This window comes from Fusarium mangiferae (assembly GCF_900044065.1).
Source record: "Fusarium mangiferae strain MRC7560 genome assembly, contig: FMAN_scaffold012, whole genome shotgun sequence".
NCBI lineage: Eukaryota > Fungi > Ascomycota > Sordariomycetes > Hypocreales > Nectriaceae > Fusarium > Fusarium mangiferae.
In genome coordinates, this window is record NW_024573932.1 from 279182 (window position 1) to 293120 (window position 13939).

The 13939-nt window shown below is 48.0% G+C and overlaps 6 protein-coding genes across 6 annotated transcripts; 2 read left to right on the forward strand and 4 right to left on the reverse strand.

Moving 5' to 3' along the window:
- Positions 1-1617: 1617 nt before the first annotated feature.
- FMAN_07841 (uncharacterized protein) lies at positions 1618-2115 on the forward strand (the record flags this gene model as incomplete). Its single annotated transcript, XM_041821243.1, has 1 exon — positions 1618-2115. The coding sequence occupies one exon, from the start codon at positions 1618-1620 to the stop codon at positions 2113-2115; it is 498 nt and encodes a 165-aa protein (XP_041687043.1).
- A 582-nt stretch (positions 2116-2697) lies between these two features.
- On the reverse strand, positions 2698-3557 carry FMAN_07842 (putative cytochrome-c oxidase chain IV precursor; the record flags this gene model as incomplete). Its single annotated transcript, XM_041821244.1, has 4 exons — positions 2698-2859; positions 2922-3181; positions 3291-3383; positions 3467-3557. The coding sequence occupies 4 exons, from the start codon at positions 3555-3557 to the stop codon at positions 2698-2700; spliced, it is 606 nt and encodes a 201-aa protein (XP_041687044.1).
- Positions 3558-4523: 966 nt separating this feature from the next.
- On the reverse strand, positions 4524-5525 carry FMAN_07843 (uncharacterized protein; the record flags this gene model as incomplete). The annotated part of the gene is made up of 1 exon (XM_041821246.1): positions 4524-5525. One exon carries the CDS (start codon positions 5523-5525, stop codon positions 4524-4526), a length of 1002 nt encoding a protein of 333 aa, XP_041687045.1.
- Positions 5526-6533: 1008 nt separating this feature from the next.
- FMAN_07844 (uncharacterized protein) lies at positions 6534-7484 on the reverse strand (the record flags this gene model as incomplete). The annotated part of the gene is made up of 1 exon (XM_041821247.1): positions 6534-7484. The coding sequence occupies one exon, from the start codon at positions 7482-7484 to the stop codon at positions 6534-6536; it is 951 nt and encodes a 316-aa protein (XP_041687046.1).
- A 1753-nt stretch (positions 7485-9237) lies between these two features.
- On the reverse strand, positions 9238-10384 carry FMAN_07845 (uncharacterized protein; the record flags this gene model as incomplete). Its single annotated transcript, XM_041821248.1, has 2 exons — positions 9238-10047; positions 10094-10384. 2 exons carry the CDS (start codon positions 10382-10384, stop codon positions 9238-9240), a joined length of 1101 nt encoding a protein of 366 aa, XP_041687047.1.
- A 948-nt stretch (positions 10385-11332) lies between these two features.
- On the forward strand, positions 11333-13558 carry FMAN_07846 (uncharacterized protein; the record flags this gene model as incomplete). The annotated part of the gene is made up of 1 exon (XM_041821249.1): positions 11333-13558. One exon carries the CDS (start codon positions 11333-11335, stop codon positions 13556-13558), a length of 2226 nt encoding a protein of 741 aa, XP_041687048.1.
- Positions 13559-13939: the final 381 nt, after the last annotated feature.

The window sequence follows — 13939 nt, forward strand, 5'->3', positions numbered from 1 at the left end:
GGATGAAGGTCGGTATTGGTGGATGGGGCAATTAACTTGTACGGTAGCCGTAGGTAGTTCGGTCGATCTTCAAGGTGGGACCGGGAAGTTTAAAAAAAAAAAGGTAAATAAAAAAAATTATGTCAAATGTGATCACAGAAGAGAAGACGGTCGTGGTATCGTTGTCGTGGCTCGTGGATTTCGATGGTATCATCGCACGTCGTCCATAGACGTAGCATTGAAGGAGAAGCAGTCGTGGGATGGGATATTGGATCTCTAATAAAAGACAGACAGACAGGGAGACGAGACGGTTTGAATTAAGTAATGAGCGGCAGGGACCACTTCCCTGATTCTAGTGCAAGACAGTAGAAAATTCCACCAAAATCAAAGCCAAAGAAAGACAAGACAGGCCCAGAGTTTGATCTGGCAAGCAGAAAACTACTGACGCGTGGACATGGTAGAGCTGGTCGGTGGGGCACAGACTCCTTGTCCTTGGCAGATGATAGCGAGAGATCACCAATGAATGAGGGAATCCATGTTATGAGTTACCAGTGCATGTTCCATCTATGTACGTATGTACATGTACATCAAGGGCGGCAGAGACTGACTGACTCTTGTACTCAGACTAAGGGTCTTGGCCTTGAAAGGGATGCCCAAAAAAAGAATAAGATAGAGGCAAATAATAAGGGAGAAGACACAGACAGAGACGGATGGAACATGAGAGGGTGGGAAGTGGGAGCATGCAAAACATGATGGGGCCGTAGAGTCTGTAGCCACTCCTCAGGGAGCAAGAAAACATCGGACCTTGATATAGGGTGTCAAAATAAACTCAGCAAAAGGCATCCTAAACTTATATTAAGTTACCTAAGTCTTTTTTATCATTTAGGATCAAGGTCCCGAGTTTTCTTCCTCCCCTAGCCATTGAAGATAATGACTGATGTAGCAGAGTAGGGAGGTACTATAGGTGTACTGTACCTAACTTGAGCGGTACCAACTGCAGTTATTCATGCACATTCATCAAGATCCCGGGTCGCTACAGGGGCCACGGGCTCGTCCGTGAGCCAATAGCTTGCTCATCCTTTGAATCATGACAGCGTCGATCCAATCAAACACCAAACAAAAAGGACGGAACACTACCGGACACCGATATCAGGGCCCACGTTGAACCGGTACTGCACATGCACCTGAATGCGTTTGATGCAAAATTGACTGACCTGAAATGAAGAAAACGAAAACTCCCTGTAAGGAGAAAGATAATTAGATTTATAATTAGATTTATAATTAGATTAGGTTCTCACATCCAGATTGTCACTTGACACTCACACTCACTACAGGTCCGTGTGGAGGCTTCTACGAACAAGCGAAAGCAAGCAAGAAATTCAATTCAGGTCGCTCCAAGACCCACGTGTAACTTAAGTTAGCGCTTGCATGCAGCTACACTATTGCTCAGAAGAGTCTAGGCTGGGGTTGAATCTTGGATCTTGAATCCGCTTCATCAACAACGACCTAATCAACGAATCCTCCCGTCCATCAAGAAGCCCGTCCCGCTGACAAAGAGCCGCAACCCAATCGCTTACGGCTCAACCAACCATAGCAGGCAGAGCTGTATCCAGTCCGTTTCATGCATCACCAACAAACATGGCTCCCAAGATCAACTCAAAAAACCTGTCGTACGACACCGAGGCAGCAGCACCGCCATTTCTTGCTGCTCTAAGGGCTCAAGCTGCTGGCGCTACAGGCCCCAATCCACTACTCGCTGCCCAACGGAGGTCAGCTAAGAAGCGCTCTAGCAGTGAGGAGGCAGAAGATGTCCCGCTTGTCGTAGACGAAGACGGAAACGTTGTGAGTCTTGAAGTCGACAAGGATGGAGTTGTCAAAGATACTGGAGATTACCACGTGGAACCTGCAGCAGAGAAAGAAACCGCCAGAGAATCAGAGAGCAAAGCTGCTATTGGAGGAAGGAAACGAAAGGTTGGGAAAGTCATCGGTGAGGCTGCTGATGAGGCTAAGGATGAGGGCAAAGGAGATGACAAGAAAAAGGAGAAGGATGATGCCGAAAAAGAGCCAGCAAAGAATCGAAAACCCAACAAGAAGGCCAAAAAGATTAAGCTGAGCTTTGATGAAGATGAAGGTTGAACGCCATGAGTGAGCTCTACAGCACACATTTCCCATCCCCCAGAGACACCATGGGTATCGCTACGGCCTGGCTCATGTATATCTGCGCCCGGGACACGACACTATCACGCCACTTTGATGCCCAGCATCAACAAGATGAGAGCCAATACTCCCACGATGTCAGGACTGCCGGTAAAAGAATAGATAAAAGCTCGCCTGATATACGATTCAATACTCGTCGTCTTGCGAATGGGCTCATCTTATTGGCAGTATTGAGCTTCATAACCGCAAATGGATGTTTCACATCCGTATCACGAAATGACATCACAATCCAGCTATACACAGACTATGAAGCCTGGAAAGTCATTTCTGATTTATACAAGCTCAATTAGATCAAACTGCCATTATCACAAACACAACAAGCCCAATATGTAGTCAACATCAACTTCTGGAAGCTAACTTAGTAAATTGACACAGGGAATAAAGGCACCCTAATCTACACAAAACGGCTCCTCTCCCCGGGGGCACCATGCACATCCATCTAGTTTTCCCTTAATGCTACGACCCAGTCTCCTCAATGCCTCTCAGCGCAATGTAATGCATTTATTTGTATCGGTACTCGGGCTTGATGTAATCGGCAAAGGTCTTGGGCTCCTCGAACTCGGGAGGGTGGTGGTGGTGGTGATCGTCCTCGGGACCGACGTAGTCCATCTTGTAGACGCTGCCGCACTCGGGGCATCGCTCGATGGGGCGCTCGCGGGTGATCTAGAGTTATAAATGTCAGCATTTCACATCCGCCCGTCCGGAATTTCAAGGTCAAGACTCACGCCGAGCCAGTGGACGCTGTGAGAGTCGGCGGGGAAACCAGTGCAGCCGGCGAACTGCTCCTCACCAGCGGATCGGACCATGATGGGATCCTTCATCGTTCCGAGGCGGCTGGCGTCGAGAGGGCGCATGTCGAAGATGTCGACGCCCTCCATCTTACCGAGAATCTCGAGACGCTCGATACCGGTGGCCTGCTCGAGATCGGTAGGGACAGTTCCGGGGGCGGCACCAGGACCGAAGAGATCCTCCTCAGTTCGGACCTCTGCACACGCAAGCTTGTCAGCGATTGTCGTACGTCACGTCACGATCCATCGGCCGAGGTTACGGGGTGCCATTGAGGCAGTCGGCGGCGGCATTGTCGGGCAACATACCCTTCAGAGTCTTGTAGGAGCCGACCTTCTTCTCGGCGGTGCCAGCAAGAGCAGCGGCCTGCTCGTTGGGGGTGGCAGGACGGGCAGCATCTCCTGTAGCGGAAGCAAAAACACTAGTCAGCCATCATACGACGATCGCCATTGGCTGGCTGGAGGAGCAAAATGGAAATGCGTACGGCGGACGAAAGAGGTGGTGAAGGTGCGAGCGACAGCAGGTCGGGCGGCGACGCGGCGAGCCGCAGTGAGGGCGGAGCGTTGCAGGAACATTCTGTTGATGGTTTGCGCCTGGCAATGGGGTCGAGCTTTGAGGATGACTCGGGATGGGCTGAGAGAGGTGTTGTCGAGGGATTTGTGAGGAATGGGCTGATTTGGGTCGAAGTTGGAAGATGGACCCATCTTTGCGAGCCAATTGGCCAATTGGAGTAGCTGTATTTATGACCACGTGATCTGTCAAAAGCTCCGGATCTTGACGTTCACCCAATTGCTAAGGCGAGTTTCGGAACGTCATCAAAGGCTTCAAGAGCTTGTAGGATGCCACAATTGGCATTGGAATGAGAAATAATAGCTTCTATATGACGACACGGACTAACAGGATGTCAGTGAAGCACAATTTTAGCTATATGTACTCTTTGGGCCTTATGCTCGCTTTGTCAAAATCTCAGTACACTGCCTCCCGAGATCGTGTTCTTTGCCGAGGCTCATATTGCTTCTTACTTTCATGACATTGAGTAAAAATAAATATGTGCCTACACTCTCTATTTAAACTTAATACTTTATTTCAATCAAAATCTCTCATTACCGACTGAAAGTCGATTGAAATACGGTAAAAGATGTCTGATGATTTTGAAAGGACGAGTTTTCACATGTACCAAATGTCTTTGAACAGTTGATTTATTCGAGACCTCTATCTCTCTATCATTAGGGCGCTTAGAACAAGCTGGATGATCAAGGCATATATGTTTCTTTATGAGGCGGCAAGAAACCAGCCGAGACAACCTGATAGCTGTGTCGTTGGGCATTGAACAAGCCTTCAGGTGTATTGATTATTTGATAAATGAAACGTATTTTATCTGCAAAGACTGAATTGATTATGAATCTTATATCAATTAAAGCAAGGAAAGATGTGGTTGGTCAAGCTCAGATAGACCGAGAGGTTGGGTAGCCAAAGTTGCGTTTTGCAAAGCAGAGATCCTTTGCCTCTCAGCTATCTCGACAGAGATGGTAAGATACAAGTTATATAGTATCATTCGCAAGCTCAGCTATAATCTCTTTAGCTTCTTTCTGCACACTCTTGACAATATCACCAGCATCCTGCACATCATGTATAAGCCCAACAGCCGCTCCCGCGTACGTCGCTAACCTTCCTTCTGGCCCCCATCCCTTATCCCCAGACTTCAATGCCTCATCATGCCTCTTCTTTAGTTCCTCAAATTCCACGCCTGCTTGGTGATCGTGAAAGCTCTGGTTGATGATACCCCGTGGGCTATACTGCTCTGGCCAACCCATAGTGCCCCTGAGATGATTGTAGAGCATGGTTCTGGTGGTGCACTGAGCTCCATCCTTAGCTCGGATAATCTCTTGTTGATAGCCTTTGCTGATACGAGCTTCGGTTGCTGCTAGGAAGCGGGTGCCCATCACGACGCCAGTTGCACCAAGTGAGAGGACTGCTGCGACGCCTCGACCATCGGCGATGCCGCCGGCCGCGAATAGAGACACGCCCGACTCACGGACTTGGTCTGCGATCTCAGGAAAGAGTGTCATTATGCCCAGACCGTCCGTGGCTCGACCATGGCCGCCCGCTTCTGTGCCTTGAATGACCAACGCATCTGGGCGATGTGCACTATTGGCTACTTCAATACTCTCTTGGACGGTGCCGATTTGTACCCAGACCTGTATCTCCGGATGGACTTCTCGTATCTGAGACGTCCACTCATCAAGCTCTTCTTGTCCTCGACGCGGTGCAAAGAGCCACGCAGCACAGGGCTTGTGTTCTTGCACAGCATTAACAGCAGACTTGAGATCGCCATTCCAGAGCTGAAAGCCAACACCAACGGGAAGGGTATTCTTGGATGGAAATGCGGACGGCAGAGTCTGTGGAGGTGAACTGCGTAGCAACTCCCTCACCGTAGCTAGGTCCTTCGATGTATCTTCAGGCTTCGCGCCTGGCCCAATGAACCCAAGACCTCCAGCTTTGGAGGCCGCAAGGGCTAGATGAGGCCCTGACATGACGCGCATTGGGGCGCCGATGATGAAAGGTGAAATGGTCCATGGGAACTGGCTCAAGAAGCGAGCCTTACTGGCTTTGGCAATCGAGTGAGCAGTACTCATATCGGGGTCTTGTGCTCTTGTTATTCTCAGTCAGTTAGCTTTGTTTTCGATCGATGATATAGTCTTACTCGCTATTAAAGTGGAATTTATCTATGCACTGAGTATTTGGAGGTTGGAGAAAGCCACGTTCAACTGAGCGCAGGAAATGAAAAACCAACAGAAACAAAGAGTTTGAGAAGATGTGAACAATTCATCGGTAACTTACTGTATTTCGATAAGAGCCCGAGATCATATGAAGAGATCAACCTCACATTACGAAAGATATCGCTTCATAATTCCGATGTACCCGACATACCCGATCACGAATTCCACAAGAACCTCATGGGAATAATGGCCATTGTTTGTCACACCTGAATGAGTTGGTAAGTGGATGAGAGTGAATCTGTGTATTTTGATCCAAGTCACCAGTTCCGGACTTTGGCGTGGGTTGTTCACTGACAGAATCATACTTGCAACACAGACATTGGTAGCAGTCGTCGCCTTGACATGTCACTGACAAGATGTTCATCGAAAAGTCAAAACCAGTCGTACGAAAGACTATATTAGAGTTATTTACGCACTAGAGCATTTAAGCAAGCATAGCATTAATGTAAATATGCGTGCAGCAGCTCAACACCCCCCAAAAATATCCATATCTCAGCAAATTGTTGTACAAACTCTCCCCAACTCCGAACATGCCAATGCGCAAACGAATAGACCAGTGGCATAACACTGGCCACCACCATCATCATCCTGTCTTGCATCTGCCATCCTCAGAGCCTCGCAAGTCCTCCATCTTCCGAAAGTGGCCCCTCGATTGAGGCTTAAGATTCTCTGATGCGGTAGAAAGAAGGCTGAATGCCTCTGGAACAAGAACCAGGTATCAAGATAGTATGCATTTAACCCGTGATGGTCAAAGATAAGACTGATGGGAATTTAGAGCTTTGCGCTATCTCTCTGTCGTTGTTGTGCCCGGTAAGCGTTCACTCCTCCGTATGTCGACGGCTGAGCTGACCTCTTCTGGCGCTTATCAGACCGACTGAGGGCTGGCCCTCGATTGCGTGCCGACGGAACTGGGTCGGCTTTCGAGCGCCGCTGGGTGGTGCGTCCAATACCGGTTGCTTTGGTCTTGATCTTGGTGATCCTGTTTCTGTCCCCAGGCTTGCAGAAGCTGGCCAGTCGACCCTGATAGCCAGCTGAGCGTATAATAGCAGCGCGCAGCTTGGGGTCCTCGTAATCCTTAGAGGCGCTCTTTGAACTCGAGTCCTCACAGATGCTGAATATAATTCTTTTGATTATATCCCTGCCGCTCTGAGCAGACATTGTGAAATTCGACTGTATCTTCTTCTTTGCAATACGCCAACGGAGGAAGTCCCAGGGATCCATGGCAAGTTCCCCTTTATGATGCAGAACTCGCAAGTCAGACACCTTGCAAGCAAGCTTATACATCAGTTCCTGTTCACATAGTCCATTTGTTGGTAGGTGGTGCTTGGAGACCAGCTGATTCGGATGGTAAGGCGAATCATGGCCGAAAATTTCGCGGATCTTGCGCTGTTTAGACACATTATCCATATGGAGCTTGTGTGTCTTAGCAAGATCTTTGTTATGGGGGTCGAGTCGGAGTCGTTCCTTTGAATCTCTCTTCCTCTTTTCTTCTGAGTCCTCTTGTGCTAGGTAGGACTCAAGAGAGCGCCATCTCGGCATCCAGTAGTCGCTGTCTTCGGTGATCTTTGGCACAGGGGTGCCAAGAAGGCATTGTGGTGAAATGTACTTCTGGCCATCTGGGCTGATGCGGTAGACGTCACTCCAGGGTGTGTGAAGCATCTCAGTCACGACTTCAGAGGGCACAGCCGTCCCGTGACTTTGGGCTAGGCTTTGATCTCCCATCTTTCCTTATTATGCAACTAGCAGTCTGAACTCAATACTAGGGTTAGCAACTCCTATCAGAAAAAGTAATAGGCCGAACACTTACATAAGGTCAAGGGTAGTAAGAGGACAGCAGTTACTGCAAGCAGGAGAGAATCAGTATAGACCAAGGTAGTAAACACGACTAGATAAGAGTAGTTCAGTGGATAATAGAAATAATAGAACTAGTTCAAGAGATGAAACTTCTTGTCAGGCTTGAGACAAGCGTCAAGACCAGAATATCAAGATGCCAAATGAGATTATTAAATCCTTAACTTACTTTGAAAGGCGTAGATAAAGTTACTTCTGGATAGGAGGCGTTGGGTGATATGCAAATCGCGATGTGTTTAAGAGAAAGAAGTTGTAGAAGATTAAAATCTTCTGCGGTGCTCCTTGAAATAATAAAATTCGGTGGTGCATGAAGAAGGTGCAGCATAATCTGCACCTATGCCAAGCAGACCAAGCGCGACTGTCAGTGAATCAGAGCCTTTGATTTTATGCTTATGCCTCCCTTATAGACCAGATCGCCGCGCAGTGGTGAACAGTGAACTCCGAAATAGAGAGTGCACTAGCTGGTGAATGTCTGTGTTCTGAGGTTTGTTGGAGTTTATAATAGTAATTCCAGCCTTTTTCTTGTTTGATTGCTGAGATCTTTTTCTGACTTGATGCTGTTGATGCTGTTGATGCGAGAAGATGAAAGAGTTGTGGATATTAAAGGAGAGATCAAATGTGATGAGTGCTCAGATGATCTCACACTTGGAGGATTCTGATGGGAAGGAGCTTCTCAATGCAAGTCACTGCCACAGCAAACAGGAGACGATTGTTAGATATGCTCTGCCTTTGATGCTCGTCTTATCTTGGGCAAACACCGTAAGTAGCTTGACCTTAATGAGAGACAGCTAAAGAGGTGCGTGAACTATTGAGGTTATACTCTATACGATATAAGGAATTATTTGTCTCCAGCTCGCATCAAAGCTATTTAGTTTCGAGACTAGAAGCCTCTGAGTAAGAGCTCTTAATTATATTTATATGTATGATACTGATATTGTATTACACTGTTATAGGGTTGTAATTATTTTATATATAAGGAATCGTCGGCAACGGTAAACTTGGGTGTATCTGCTGCTTTCCCTTTCACGTGTATAAAAGACTTGGCCAGGTGCCGTGTGGAGTTTAATGAAGATGAAGTATTAAGTCTTAGACAGATTAAAGAGTGCGGCCAAGTTCTACGGGTTTGATCTACGTTGAGCAATATGCATCCGAGAACAACAAAAGGAGTAGATAACCGCTAAATATAGCAAAGAGCAAATAGACTGAAGCAACAGAAGTGCCTGATAATGATATTTCGTTCTACTTTAATTGAGACTTTAAATTTCCATGTCACAAATAGCGTGGCGTGAACTCGTTTTATGGTATTAGTATATATATTGGATACATCCACCAATATGAGAAGTGAGCACCTGGGGGATCTCGTCGTCTCGACTGTGATCACAAGCAAGAGGAAGAAACGATCTGATGCGACGGTGAGCCTCTCGTCCCGACCACAGGTGAACGTCGGGGGATCGAGGGTCAGACACAAATGATCACTCGTTTTTCGCTATGCCGGGGCTTCCAACAACTGAACAGTCTGGACCTTCTCAAGGTAGTTTTGGTGCCGTCTATAGTGTTTCCATGACAAAATCTTGATATCGCTAATAATGGCTGACTCCAGCCATGTCCTCGTTAATCGCAAATCCTACAGCTTTGTCTCCCTACTAGGTTTGGCCGTCATAGGCAGTATAATGCCATCCTGGTAGCCAGTCGCAACATGCTTGCCTTTAGGACTCCATATCAGGCTTTCCATTGCGCCTCGACCAGCACTGAATCTTGGCCAAGAGGCTTCTTGCATCCACCATCCGTCTCCTTCCATCACAGCCTCATCGGCGTTGACATGAACGTAGAACGAATAGCTCAGGCTTGCCGCGATGCCCAGGTCGTGGCCGTAGCCTAGATGGTTGCCTAGCATGAAAAGACTGTTGCGGTCTGCCTCGAATGCATGACACAAGACGTGTGCGTTCGTGTCTTGCTTCGGAAGAGGTTTTAGTAATCGGTAGTAGATCAGTTCTCTCCGGTCCGGTATAGCCCTGTCTTTGTTAAAGTCCGACATGTCAACTTTGTACATGTCGAGAATAGGGAATGCTCCGTGGCCTTCATTTGGGAACTTTGCTTTTAGAGCATCGACGTCGGCCTGTGGACATGGGTTCCACTGATCAGGTTTGCGTGATGAGAGTATGTCTTTGAATCTCTCCTGTGGCGGAATCCCTTGGACCTCATCGGAGCTGGAAACCGGGCGTTTGAAGGTGACGATACTGGTTAGACAAGGACTTCCAAGAGGTGCTTCGGAGTCCGAGTCGGGAAACGGACCCGATAGGTTACTTGATGGTCGTGTTGGCTGACGAGTGTGAACTAGCCGCGTGGAAAAGGAACGGCTTGAATGGACTTCGGATACATCTAGGATGAAAGGGCGATCCGAGAGTCCGGGGTTGGTGAACACGGCGTGGATGGACTGAAGAGAATAAGCCTGTGTTCACCCATAAACAGATATAACTTACATGGATCCCTCGTCTGTTCTGGTCTACATTGCCATGGTCTTCTTCTTCGACTACACGAGTCGCTGCAAGAGCTGATAGAGCATATACGACAGCGCCATAAGCTCCCCTTGTGATCTTTGGCGGAGGAATCCCAACAGCATCCCAGGGGAGTTCTTGTCCGGGTGTCCAAGCTGGCTGCCGACTCATGAATCTTTGGATTGCTTGTTGTGTTGACGATGTATCATCCGGAAGTCTGGCTAGCTCCAAGGCTTCTTGGAATGAGAGTCGCTTCCATTCCTTCGGCGTGCTCATTGAGCTTGGAATTTCGGAGCATGTAACTTCAACGTAGTGTCTTAAAAGATTGAGCCAGCGAAATCAGGTAATGAGAAAGTCTGCAGGTAATCAAATATCTTCTCTTAAGCTGTTGGAGTTTTTTGCTTTGCGCAGTATTGTACTTGTCGTTGAGGAAGTGTTAGAAGCCGGGTGTTGATACTGAAGTACACCCGGCCCCACACCAGCTGATGATACCGAGGTCCGCCGATTGTCCTCCGGTCGCCGGAAGTTCATTTTAAAAACACCAAAGGTGTATAAGAGCATTAGCACACGTGAAGGCAGTGAAATTTATAGGGAATTATATGGCCCAATGCGGTTGAAATTACACGAAATGAATTCTTACTTCAGTGTATGGGGATACTGAAGTTAACACCTAAGGAACGACTGGTCAGTAACATTAATGCTCTGGACAAGTTGCACTGCCAGTGATAATTCACTCCCAAGCAAATAAATACCATAGTACGATCATTGAACAAGAATCCCAAATGCAAATCGTGATTCACGGTACATATTGCTTGCTGATGATTGCTGAAATGCAGGATGATGCCAGTTGAATGCCTTTGTCACTAGCAGATGCATTCCCTTACAAGCCCCTCTCATCATGGACAGGTCGAAATTCTAAAGAACGGCATCATGGCTGCGAAATAAACTTCATCATTCAATCACTGAGCTTCGTACAGCTGTAGCTCCCTAAGATTTACAAAGGTTGTGGTTGTCTCAAGGTGTTACAGCTGTACCTGTAAGCCTAGCCTGCCTAGGACCTGAAGCTCCGGCAGAGTCATGACGTCGTCACTTTTAATCATTAGCTTGGGTGTCTGCTATAAAAATGATCAAGCAGGAATCTCTTCTTTGACAAGTCATCGCAACCACAAAAAAGGCACGACTTTCTAGATTATCATCAGGCAATCTACGCCTGCAGCTTTCAAAATGCTGTCGTGCTTTGGCATTGGTAAAAATCGCGAGGACGCAGAGCGCGAACCTCTGCTGCCGCGTTACAATGACGACACCGGCCTGCAGACGCGACTCCATGAGAAGCTCCATACATATCAAATGTTACGCGCCATCTCTAAAGGATATATGCCAACAAACGAACAGCTCATAATCCACTTGAGAACTCTCCTATCAGCGCAGATTTTGAACCCTGAGCGACAAGAGCTCAGCCCGTCTGGACGAGCCCTGGTCAGAAGCATCAAGCTATGGATCAAACAGTTCATCGAGGTATTGCAACACAAGAATAGTAAGGACCAGATTCAGGACTTCATCTGGTATCTCACCAAAGCTCGTTTGGATGTCGACGTCGCACATATTGAGCAGCGAGCTGCCAGGGCAAAGGTCCGAGCCGATGCTGTCGCAACCTACAAGAGCTTGCAGACTGTTGGATCGCTTCTCTTAACCAACTCCGATTTCCGCATCTTCCTTTCCGACCTTAGCACTGTTGGAAGAGAGGTGCTTCGAGACACTGCCTTCACCTTGTCCGACGTCTCCAAACAAGCTGGCGAGGCCATCCAGCCGTCCAAGGAGGAGGAAGAAGCCCTTAAACATGCAAATGGCAATGGCAAATCGCCTGCTCCACCTTCCGACGAAGATCTTAAGAATGAAGTTGTAGATGTCGGTGAGACTGTCAAAGATGGTGCGCTTGAAGTGGCCGACGGGGCGGTACAGAGCATCAAGGAGCATGTGAAGGGCGACGAAGGTGATGCACTGGTGAAGCGCCTCAAGCAAACTGTGATGAACCTCCGGAAGCGAACAGACTACAAGGAATCGGTTTCCACAATCTCGCTGCTCATTCAACGTTACCTTCTTGCCTACTCCCACGCAGCCGCTGCAACCGTTGAAGCAGTTGAGGAGGACACCCAGCCCAACCCAGAGGCCGACAAAGCAGTCCACAATTTCTGGTTGTTCATCACTTCTCTCGGCAAGCGCGAGCATTGGGATGAGGTCAAGAAATCTTTCGAAGCTGTTGTCGATGATGGACAAACTGACCCCAACTTTGATGAGCTTGTGCGACAAATTGGCAACCTGGTGCAGGATATGCTGAGCGACCCTGACTTCTTTGACAACATCGAGGAACGATTCCAGGAATTGCGCAAGAAGTCCAATGATCTAACTGCCAAATCATCAATTCGAGATGATCTGGACGCCCTGCTTTCGAGTCTGTATGCTGCTTTCCGCTCAATCTTGGATGACCAGGATATCAAGAAGCTCATCCACACGACTGAAAGAATTGCTCTCCTCTTGTCACCAGCTGGCGAGTACGCTAATAGCGACCTGGTCACTGACACTATCAACATCTTTGTCCCTCTCCTCATCCAGGCTATTCAGTACATCCCCATTCCACGTGTTGAAGTATCGGCACCTGCCATCGATCTTCTGCTAGAGAATCTCATCCTTGAGCCCGGTCGCACCATCAATGCAAGCTCCTTCCTGCCCTTCCAGCTTAACATCTCAACCTACAACGATGTTCAAGTGAGAAAGGCACTCCATGGGACGCAATCTACCATGAAATCAATGATGAAAGTGACTGTGTCTGGCCTCTCTATTGCAGCAGACGACCTGGGTTACTGGTTCCGCTTACACTCTGGTCTTTTCCGTATGGTTGATGAAGGTATCGCAGGATTCCATCTCGATAAGCGCGGCGTGGATATTACTCTTGACCTTGAAATTGGAAAGGATCGACTGGAACAGATTGTCTCCTTACGCGATGTCAAGGTCCGGATCCATCACCTTAATTACACGCTGAGCAAGTCCAAATTTGCTTGCCTTGCTTGGATCCTGAAGCCATTGGTGCGGCCCATTGTGCGCAAGGCTCTCGAGGTCAAGATTGCAGCTTCAATTGCTGAAGGTCTTCATTTCCTGAACCGTGAAATGCTTTATGCACGGGAGCGTCTCCGTGCCACACGAATTGCTGATCCAAAGGACCTCTGGACTTTCATTCGAGCAGTTGCTGCACGTCTCGTTCCAGCGCCCGATCCAGACATCGACGCCCGCGTTGGCGTCAAAGCAGGGTCAGGCGTGTTCCAAGGGCGGTATGCACCTGGCAGTCTGGTCAAGCTGTGGGAGGACGAAGGCAGGGATGCAGAGCAGAAGCTCTTTGAGTATGAGCAGGGAGGATGGAAGAATGATATCTTTGACGTTAGCACAAGCCGAGTTTAAGGTTGACTTGTGGTGCATCATGTATATTAGTTACGGTACGCTCATTAGCTAGCTGGTTTTGCGAGGCATGTTGGAGTTGCTGGAGTTTGTTTCAGGGTGGTGAGGTAACAAGGCTACAGGCGAAAGGGTACATGTTGGGATGGCGCATGATGAATCAAATTTTTCATGATGACTGAAGCATCTAGAAAGTCCATGACAAAATGAACTGAAGGCATTGGACAGCTGTAATGCCGTTGTATCCGATTCAGGAATGTCGTAACGCTCAGCATCCAGACGTCGAATCGGGAGTGAGATTTGGGCAAGGTCGCATCTCAGAAGAAGTTCTCCGCTTAGAATGGCCAAAATACATCCCAATGATACCACAGTACATGAATACACACA